The following is a 10,118-nucleotide window of genomic DNA, read 5'->3' on the forward strand; positions in this document are numbered from 1 at the left end:
AAAGTCTAACCCCTGAGACCCGGAGATATTAAGGTCAAATAAATAGCTAATGGCAGAACCAGGGCTTGGATCCTCTGACTGAAAACCCAATATTCTTTTCACTCTGCCATGTCACGTCTCACCACATCACACTTTAACAATCACAGAATCATGTCTCTGGAAGCGACTTCAGAGAACATCCAATCTCTGCTTAAATACTTCCAGTGACGGGGAACTCACTACCTTCTAGGGCTAATGATTCTCTGGCTAGGCTCTGGTTTTTAGGAAGATCTTCCTCAACAGGCCAAAATCACCCTTCACTTCACAGCTACACTATCTTTGCCAGGATTCAGTTCAGCTCTGCTGCCCCCAAGTAGAAAGGCTATAGAAACCTTTCCCCCCCCCAAAAAAAAAAAAAAAAAAAGCCTAGAAGCCAATGGTTTGGGCATGTTAAAAAAAAAACAAAACAAAGCAAAAAAAAGACCCTCGGCCCAAGATTCTACATAAGAAAATAACCTGTCGCTCTCAGTAAACCAAAGCAACGAGAACACAAGCTTGTTGGATTCATGTAACACTTTTAGAACTCCCTTCCTCCTCATCCACCTCCTCTCCATCTGCTGGAAAAAGGGCACAGAGAAACTACAGGAGGAATATTCCAGCTTTGGCTTCCCAAATTCTTCACACTGCTAGGACTCCTGGTGAGAAACCAGCTCTGGCTTGGGCCTGGGGCTCCTTCGTCAATGGGCTGGCTATGGTTAAGTCATACTCGATGTATTATTCATACAGGCCAAGGGTCTGTCACTGTTTCCATGATCAGCTGGGGATTTCAGAGAAATGAACTGTAACTTAGTCATAAAACATTGCCTTGAGCTGAAACCCCTTCTATGAAGCTGCAATCACAGGGATTCCATGAATACCCTTCCCTGAGCACCCCAAACTCTGATGCATTTTCAATTGGAGACATTTACGAGGGCTGCACCCGGAGGAGCTGCACTTGGGAGCCAGGAATCCCAAACCTTCGCTCCAGCTCTGTCACTAACAGAGTGATTTACCTCTGCTGCTACACATGCAAGGTGCCACAGATGATTGGATGCCCCTTGGAGAACAACCTACTCATGTGACAGAGCAAGAAACTGAGATCCAGAGAGAAAAGAACCGTGTCCGTGCTCACGGAGTAAGTCAGGTACAGCACCAGAACGTGGGTCTCCCAGCTGCCAGTGCCTCTCTGTATTCAGAACCTAAAATATCTGACCTGGAAAGTCCTGAGGGGTCATTTGGGCCCATCCCCTGATTTTGCTGAGGGGGTGAGAGTAGAGCCCTGGGTCATACTACACTATCACCAGAAACTTTAACTCATCAGTTTTCAACTCAATCTCACCCCCAATCCGGGCTCTTTCCACTAGGGAGTGGGACTAGGCTTGGATTTAAAAGTCTACAGCAATGAACAGCTAATGACCAAAAAGCACTTAGAAAACATAATTGCTCAATCACAAATGAAAAATACCCCATCAGTTTAAAAGGGCTTCTGATACGTTGGTGGTAAAATTCTTTCTTCCCATGAAAGAGGAAATGAAATGAGGTTCAAGACATAAGCAAATTAAATTGCTAGCAAAATGTCATGCTGCTGAGGAAAAGTCAAAGGTCACTGTCAGGACCAAATCTCCACCTGTCAATTCAACCCCCACTTGGTCACAGAATGTAGCAGAAACTTAGCACCGGAATGGACCGTGAATGCTGAACGAGAGAACATCAAGCATGGCAGAACACAAGTATTGAGAGACAAGGTGTTAGGACATAAAAACCAAACGATACAAGATTCGGGAGCTCAGGGAATCTTAACCTGGGTCTGTGGATACCTAATGAGTGTGTGGATGGATTTGCGGGGGTCTATGAACTTGGACAAAAAAGAAATTACATCTTTGTTTCCATGAGCTTCTAACTGAAATTGAGCATTTCCTTCAGTTATTTGAAAACATTATTTTATAAAAGGAGCCCATAGGCTTCAAAATGAAGCCCTTTCTCTAACCCAACACTCCAGAGGAAGAAACTGGGACTGAGGTTTCCTAATTGGGGGGGGAGGGGAAGAAGATCATAGAAGAGTTGCCAGGCTGGGATTTGGAACTGATCAACCCCCAATCCCAGCTCTGGGAATCCAAGAGAGTGAGGAAATGGAAATCCTAGCTCTTGAGCTACCTCATGGGAGCTAGAATTGGTTTTGGACATTTTGGCTCTATTGGTTCTAAGGACAAAGTTTACTTGCACCTCCTTAGAACCCCTCCTTGTGCAGGGTGATAAGTGCCACCTCCTTGTCCAAATTCATATGCTGAACCCCCAACAAGCCCACGTCATGTGATCCTGACAGGAGTCACATGATCTTACTATTTTCAAGCGGTAATGGCAGGTTCTGCATCAGACACCAGCAGTCATTCATTTAGAAGCTGCCTTCCAAACGAGACATTTTATAGTTTCTCATTTGAACAAACCCAGTTTCGAACAAACACCGTTTGCCTGTCCCAGCCCACCTCCTCGGCCCCCTATCCTGGCCCCTTTTCTTGCCCTCTCACAAATTCACTGACCCAATGAATGCCAGAGATGAAAAGGGACTTAGCTATATGGGCAAGCCCTACTCCCTTGGTTTTGGGAGAACCAAGCCGGTGCTCAGAAAGGGGTTTGCATTTGCCTAACGTTTAGGCGGGAGAGCTACAATTTGAACCCGGGTCTTCCAGCTCCAAAGCTGTTTCTAGTCTCGTGCTCCGTCCCTCCCGGGCTTGGATAAATAAAAGACATGACTGTCAGTCGGCCAGGTGAGTCCTGCGCACCCACTCTGTCGAGGGGAATCCCTGCATGGCTCTGAGGTTCGGATTCTGCATCCGGGCTTAGTCCAGAGGACGGAAGACATGACAATGGGGAGGTGAGTTATAGTGCCCTTGCCTCAGAGGTAAAAATAGACAGTGACCATCCAACCCTTCAATCCCATTCATCCTCTTCAGCCGAGAAATTTATCCTCTGTGAAAAGAATTAAGGCTCCAAAGATTTATTTATTGTAACGTTCTTGCAGCCCCCTCCACGGTTTCCACTTTCTCAGCCTATTGATGCTGAATGGATTGGAACGGGAGTTTTATGATTTAATCTTTGCCAGTTTATAGATTGTTTTTATAGGCAAAGAAGGGAAGATTTGCTAGAAGGCTGTCACAGGAGAGGGGTGTTAGTATTCCGAGCGATGGTCACCCAAAATAAACAGGCAGCCAGTCTTAACACTTGTTAATCAGCGTCACTGGCTGCTCAGATCTATCTGAGGAGGCAAAGATGTGGAGGGGGCGACTCGTGAGGGCCAGGCTGAGGCTCCCCACTTGGGAAAATTAACAAGTGGTCCCTGGGAGGAATCCTGTCCCCTCCAGGCTCCGGAAAGGTGGTCAGAGAGAGAGCAAGATACAATCTCGTGAATTTCTGGGGCACATCTGGCCGGCTTGGGAAAGGTCAGATTTCAGATGTAATTCACCAGGGTGACATGAAATATACAAATGCTCCAAGTCTTCCTTCCTCCCAGCACTGGCTCAGCTTCAGCCTCCTGAAATGTGTCTGGTGGCGTTTGTGACCAGGAGGGGACCAGCCCTGAGGCAGGGGGAAGGGAGCTGAATTTGGAGTCTGGGGCTGGAGGCTCAGCTTTGCCGCTTACTGCCAGGGGGACTTGGGCAAATGGCAGGCCCTCTGGGAATCAGTGCCATATCTGGAAAGTGAGTAGGGGGTAGGCTAAATAACTCCCAAGGGCTCTTCCAGCTCTACCCCTTCTTTTTAGCTCACTCCCTTCTTCATCAGGGTAGATGTATGGAGCAGAAGGATGGAGGGACAGGCTCCATGGGCTCCCTCCATGCAGTCAAGGCACAGCCAGAGAGAGATATTACTCCACCTTCCTTCCTCCCTGCTTCAGACCTGAGGTTCCTGCCTGCTAGAAAATATTCCAGATTCAATGAGCCCCCAAAGGGTAATGGCGTCATGGAAAGAACCCTAGTTCTACAGTAGAGGAACCCGAATTCAAATTCAGCCGATGACCTTGGACAAACTGGTGTCCTTCAGCCTCAGTTTCCTCATGTGCAAAATAAAGAACTTGGGCCAGATGACCTCTGTTCTCACTTTTAATTCTGTAATCTAAGATTCCTCAGGCTTTCCCAAGTCCCATTCCCTTCTATGCAGCAACCCCTCTAGGAAGAGCCCTTGTTTTAAAAAGCTGGAATTGTCACATTCCCTTTTGCTTTGTGAAATTATTAGAATGAGAAATACTTTTAGATCATATATGAACAACATGATATAATGTTCTAGCAGAAGAATAGAATGTTAAGTCTGAGAGGGATTTTGCTAAATAGAACACAGGCTATTAGAGCTGGAAGAAACCTCAGAACATACAATATAGAATGTGTCAGTGCTGAAAGGAACCTTAGGATACATATTATTAGAGGAAAAAGCAGTCTGAGAAAATACAGTCCAACTTCCTCATTTAAAGAGGAGTAAACAGTCATTGATGGGGAAAAGCGGCTTGTCACACATTGAGAAAACGATATGAAAATATGATGGTCTTTATACCCACTGAGGAGCCAGCACCCTGGTCGTAATACAGTGGCTCTCTAGGAGTGGAGTTTACTGATATATTGGTTGGGAAGGAAGGCAGAAGGAGGTGGCAGAACGACATGAAACAAGACAGGAAAATAGGGAAAAAAGAATGGGAACATCAGATGCTAAGCTATTACTGACCACAAGAAAAAGTCACAGTATTTCAAGAAAGTGTTGTTCTCTCTGGAGTCTCCCCCTCCCCATCACCAATTCAAATCTGCCTTCCCTGCCCCAGACACTAATGAAAATGAAATCCAGGGTTCCTCAGCTGAGGTGAAAGAGATCCCTTCTTTCTTACATCAAAACAGTCACCCTTTCTGGTCATGTGATTGGGGGGGGGAAGAGGGAGAGAGAGAAGAGGGAGAAGAGGAAAGAGACAGAGACAGACAGAGAGACAGAGAGAGAATGTATGAACCCTCCTAGGTTCAGTGCAGCAAATCCAAAGGGAGGTCCTGGCAAGGGGTTAGCTGAGAAGGGAGGGGTATGGGATGTGTGTATATTGGGGAGGATTTGGGGGTATAAAAGCACAGTCATTAGGTCAGGTTGAAAGCACCGCAGTAGAAGTCTGGCAGTAGGGAGCAAGGTGGCCGGTCCTCTCAGAGATGGAGGGGAGCCGTTTGGTATTAAGGGTTTAGGGAGGCCCCAGGAGTTCATAATTAGGGGCTAAACCTTTTGCCAGCTCCAATTTCTGCTAGGCGCCTCTGGCCTTCTCACCTGTATCCATCCCTGTGCCTACAAATCGGAGACTGTGAGCGCTGGAAAAGCCCTCGGGTCCAAGCCCCTCTTACAAATGATGAAATTGAGGTTTGGAAAGGGAAAAGGACTTGCCAAAGATAACATCGCAGGGAAGCAGAGGATCTGAGCCCAGTTCTGACTCCAAGCCCCGTGCTCTTTTCTAAATACTCAATCCTCTTGTGCCCAACATAGCAGAATGCCTGGAAAACATTCCCACTGTGTGTGCTGGAGAGGGGGGACGACTGGGGAGGGGAGAGCAGGAGGGAGGGCAGACTGCAGAGAGGAGGAGAAGGAAGGCGGGAGGGAGGGGGAGAGGGAAGCTCCCAAACTGCCACCCCAAAACGCACACGTTGGAGACACCTGGCAGCAGGTGAGCCTCGTCACTTACCTGACCAGCTATGGGACGCTGCCAGGAGCAGGAAGAGCAGGGACCAGGAGCGGAGCCGGCGAGAGCCGCGGGCAGGCTCCATGGGGCTCTGCTGTGGGGAATCGAGGGGAGAGCGGCAAGTGAGCGAGGAGCGAGCCCGGTGCGGGCAGCCAGACGGGTGGATGGAGCAGAAATATGACAGTCTTCTACCTTTCCCTCCCTCGCCCCTCCCCCGTCCCTTCTCCTCTCTCCCCCGCCCCTACGTCCCTCTTTCCCCTCCTCCTCCTCCCAAACCAGAAAAGAGAACCGACCTGGCGCAGCAAGAGAGATGCCACGCCGCGGCTATTTTTGAGAAGCCCTCATGCGCGAGGGGGGAAAGGGGAAAGGAGGGTTAAAGGAGAAAAGGGGGAAGAGGGGGGAGAGAGGATGGAGGGAGTAAGGATGAGGGGAAGAGAAGATGGGGGCGAGAGACAAAAAAGGAGAGGAGAGAGGGAAGGAAGGAGAGAAAGAATGGAGAGGGGGAGAAAAGGAGGAGGGAGAAAGAGGGAGGAGAGAGGGAGAGACAGAGTCAGCCAGCCAGACAGACCCAGAGCTGAAGAAAGGGGAGGTAACTTGGGAGCAAGGGAGGAGAGCCCTAGACATGAGAGAGGAGAGAGACAGCGGCAAAGGAAGGAAAGGAGGAGGAGAGGGGAAGAGAGAACGGAGAGGAAGAGGGAAAGAGGCAGAGAGCGAGCGAGACACTGAGAGACGGAGGGTGGGGAGGAGTGCGTGTGTGAGTGTGAGTGGGTTGCGTGCGTGTGGGTATCCGCGCGCGCGCGGGAGAGGGTGCCGGCTGCACTGACCTGGTCAATCTTGGCCGTGGTACCCGTGCGCCGCTCAGGAGCCTTTCCCAAACACTCGGGGAAATCGGCCGCCTTCCGCAGGCAATCACATAGTCGTCCGCCCGCCACCCCCACAGCAGCTCAGCCCGGCGCTCCCGAGTCTGCGCCGGTTCTCCCCCAGCCGCACCTACAATAGCCCGGGATTGGGGCCGCTCCAGCCCCGCGCCCTCCCGGAAGCGCGCAGCTGCCCGCTCCCTCGCTCCAAAAGGCTTCCTTTTCCCTCTCGTTCAGTCCTGCTTCCCCCAGCAGGGTCCTCCTCTTCCTCCTCCCCTTCCTCTCTGGCTGCTGCCTTTCCTCTCCCGATTCCTCCGATAACGTCTCCCAGCACCCCCACTCCGCCGTTGCCTAGCATTCGCAACTAAATGGGGCTCGGTTTTCAACAATGTACCAGTTCAGAAAGCCTCCGCGCACCCCCAGCCCCAGCCCCAGCATCCCGAGAAGGCTCGGCCCGGGATTGATTTAAGGTAGTTTAAAAGGCAACTGGTAGGAGTAACGGGAGCCAGAGGGCACTGCTACACTTAGAGCAAACTTGTTTTTGTAAGGTCATCTCGGTGTGCCTTCAACATTGTTCTCTTAAGGTGGACTGGGAGAGTTGGCCGGCCTACCTTCCTGGCGCTGGGAAAGCCCTCCCAGCGAGCCGGTGGCCCACACATCAGTCCCGAGCGGAGCCGAAGTGGAGCTCCTTCAGGTTCGCAAGGCCGCCTTTCCCAGGGGCATGCCCCGCTCGCCCAGGCAGCCACCACCCCCTCAGGCCGCCCTCCTCATCCCAGTCTGAATTTAGATGTGAAAAGAAGCTTAGAGAGCCGGGCTAAGGGCTAATGAGCAATGCCCTCATTGTTCAGATAAGAAACTTTGAACTAGGCAAGTAAAATGACTTCTCCAAGATCACAAAAGGTATGTGAGGACGCTCCAGACTGAAACGGGGTCCCCGAACTCCCAGTCTCCAGGGCTCTTACCCCATGGCCTCCCCACTTTTCTTCCAGCCAGAACAACGAAGGGCCCTTCCTTCTTCCCTTCCCGCCCTCCCCTCCCCCCATGCCTGTTTATTTGAAAGCTTTCCTGAGGTGGAAAGAGAGATGGAAGAGCAGGAAGTGTGTATGTCGGGAGGGGGGGAGGGGAGAGGAAGGGTTGGGTGATAGGGACAAAAATAGAGTGTGTGTAGGAAGGACTTCAACACCGTTTGGAAAAGAAGCAGAAGGGAAAGGAATAGAAGATGGAGAGAAAGGAGAAGAGGAGGTGGGGTAGGGAAGCAACGGAAGGCGAGCTGAGAGAGTAAAGAGGGAATCAGAAAAGGATACCTCACTTATAGCTAGAAATGATTTATGTCCTCACCTGGTGGAGGGCCAGATCATCCCAGGTGAGTCAGGCAGCAAGGAAGTCAGGCTCAGAAAGTAGAATCAAGTTCACACTTGACTCCTGGCTTTAAAATCCAGGTCTTAGGCTAGGTTGGAACTCTGGACTCCAGTCCATTCTGCAGATGAGATGGTGACTGAAAATGATGTCTTTATGACCTGTGATCTTTCCCCTTTCTGGGCCACGTTTCCTTCACCCGAAAAAAAATAAAATAAATAAAAAACCAGGGGAGGGAGAAATGAGATAATTTCTAAGATTGTTTCATAGTTTGTTTCCTAGTCATGTGACTATGCTCAAGGCACTCCCCTGCCTACCTCTGAAGGTTTTGAGCAAAGTGTTCTGTAAAGTTGAAAGTATGTTTTAGATGCAATCTATTATCAAGGACAACAATCTATGATGTTTTGATGAGAAAAGGGTAGCTGAGAGAGGATGAGAACAGGACTGAGAAACCTTGATTACCATTAAAAAAATTTTTTTGGAGAAAATCCGATTCTATATTGACAACTGGCAGAAGAAGATGTTCGAAGAAGTAGGAGGAAAAAAGTTCTGAAATCCTCCTCCCCCAGTAAATGGGAGAACTAAAGCCAAGATCAGGAAATTGATTTATCCAAGATCATACTGTGAGTTAATGTCTGAGCTGGAACCCAAACCTGGCTTTCCTGATTTCTACTTCATTTCTTATCCTGTGCTAAATATCTGAAGATCAGTGGGAATTGTGGAACCTGAAAATGGTTGTTGGGAGTGGTTAAGTTTTGAATATAAATTATGAGAAGCTTAGAGATATCTGGGTAGCATATGAATTGAAAAGGAAACTAATATTCCATCTCTTGGGAAAAAAAGTCTTTCTGATCTACTCAGAGCATGTCAACTAGAGTAGTGATGTAGTGGAAAGACACCCCCTCACACCTTAGATTCAGGTGCTATAGGGGATGGAGATCTGGTCCTGGAGTCAGAAAGACCTGAGTTCAAATCCAAAATGAGGTTCTTGCTAGCTGTATAATCCTGGTCAAATCATTTAACTTCTGTTTGCTTCTGTTTTCTCTTCCTTCTCTTTTTCTCCTCCTCTTCTGGCTCTTCTTCCTTTTCTTTCTTGAACAAGTGGCTTTCTCCTTTCTCAGCCTTACTTTTCTCATCTGTAAAATGGAAATCATTATATGGCATACTTCATAGGATGTTTGTGAGAAAAACACCTTGGAAATCAAAATAATATCAAAAGTGTGAGTCATGATTATTACTTCCTGACAGGAAGAAACTGAGAAATGTCACAATGAAAACGGTCTGATAATTTCCCTAGGCTCCAACTTGGCTGATACCTGGATGTTTGGATGACTGTGGGATGGGAGAGATCTTTCCCAGAAGACTAAATTGCTGTAAACTTTTAACAGGATTTAGAATTGGAAGGGATTTTAGAGATCATCTTAGTCTGGGCTCCATGAACTTGTTGAAGTATCTTGATGGCTATATTTCCATATAATTGGTTTTCTTTGCAATCCTACTTTTTTTTTATGCATTTAAAAAACATTACTCTGAGAAGGAAGCTATAAGCTTCATCAGGCTGCCAAAGGACTATACATAGAAGGTCGTGATCCTTTGATGCTCTACCCCATTGAAAAGACCAGGAAACTAAGTCCTAGAGAAAGCTAAGAGGATATAGAGATAAGTTTCAAACCCAGGTCTTCTGATTGCAAATCCATTGTTTTTTCTGCTGAGACCTCAGTATCACCCCTCCCAAACTTCCTAACGATCTGCCCTCACCAAGATGCAAAACACTCACAGACACACAGACACACACACACCAGGAAGGGATTAGGAGGCCTGGGGGATTAGTATGGGATGATAATCACACCACCTGCTATTTATTTATATAAAGCCCCTTTCTTTAGGCAGTTCTCAGGGCATTGCAGAGGGGCTTCCTTCCTTCTTACCAGCTCTCTGGACAGTAGGAAGCTGGCATTTTTGTGCCAATATTCTTGGCTCCAGAACAAATTTTTCCCAAATTGTGTATAATTAGCACTGACTGTTTGCAAGTTACCTTTTCTGAGAGGTAGAGAGACATAATGATCTAAGGAAAAACAGTTTCTGCTTTCAAAGATCTTATTGTTGGGTGAGTGAATCAATGACTCAAGAATGTATTTAGTGCTTACCATGTACAAAGCTTTGGGAACACAAACAGAAAAGTCAGATGGGCCCTGCCCTCA

General features: G+C 48.1%; 1 protein-coding gene across 7 annotated transcripts in view; it reads right to left on the reverse strand.

The window, feature by feature from the left end:
* Window positions 1-8,185, reverse strand: part of LOC141557653 (tyrosine-protein phosphatase non-receptor type substrate 1-like) — a 73,300-nt gene extending 65,115 nt beyond the window's left edge. Inside the window, exons 1-2 of one of the 7 annotated variants that reach the window (XM_074293620.1) lie at window positions 7,900-8,185; window positions 5,708-5,795 (exon numbers count right to left, since the gene is read on the reverse strand). In XM_074293620.1, the coding sequence (XP_074149721.1) occupies window positions 5,708-5,789 (82 nt within the window). In that variant the 5' untranslated portion in view covers window positions 5,790-5,795; window positions 7,900-8,185. Of the gene's footprint in view, window positions 1-5,707; window positions 5,799-5,997; window positions 6,436-6,528; window positions 6,989-7,899 lie in introns of those variants that run through there. The other 6 variants (XM_074293617.1, XM_074293618.1, XM_074293613.1 and 3 more) reach the window with 6 other exon arrangements.
* Between the last annotated feature and the right edge of the window lie 1,933 nt (window positions 8,186-10,118).

Source organism: Sminthopsis crassicaudata, chromosome 2 (genome assembly GCF_048593235.1).
Source record: "Sminthopsis crassicaudata isolate SCR6 chromosome 2, ASM4859323v1, whole genome shotgun sequence".
Lineage (NCBI taxonomy): Eukaryota > Metazoa > Chordata > Mammalia > Dasyuromorphia > Dasyuridae > Sminthopsis > Sminthopsis crassicaudata.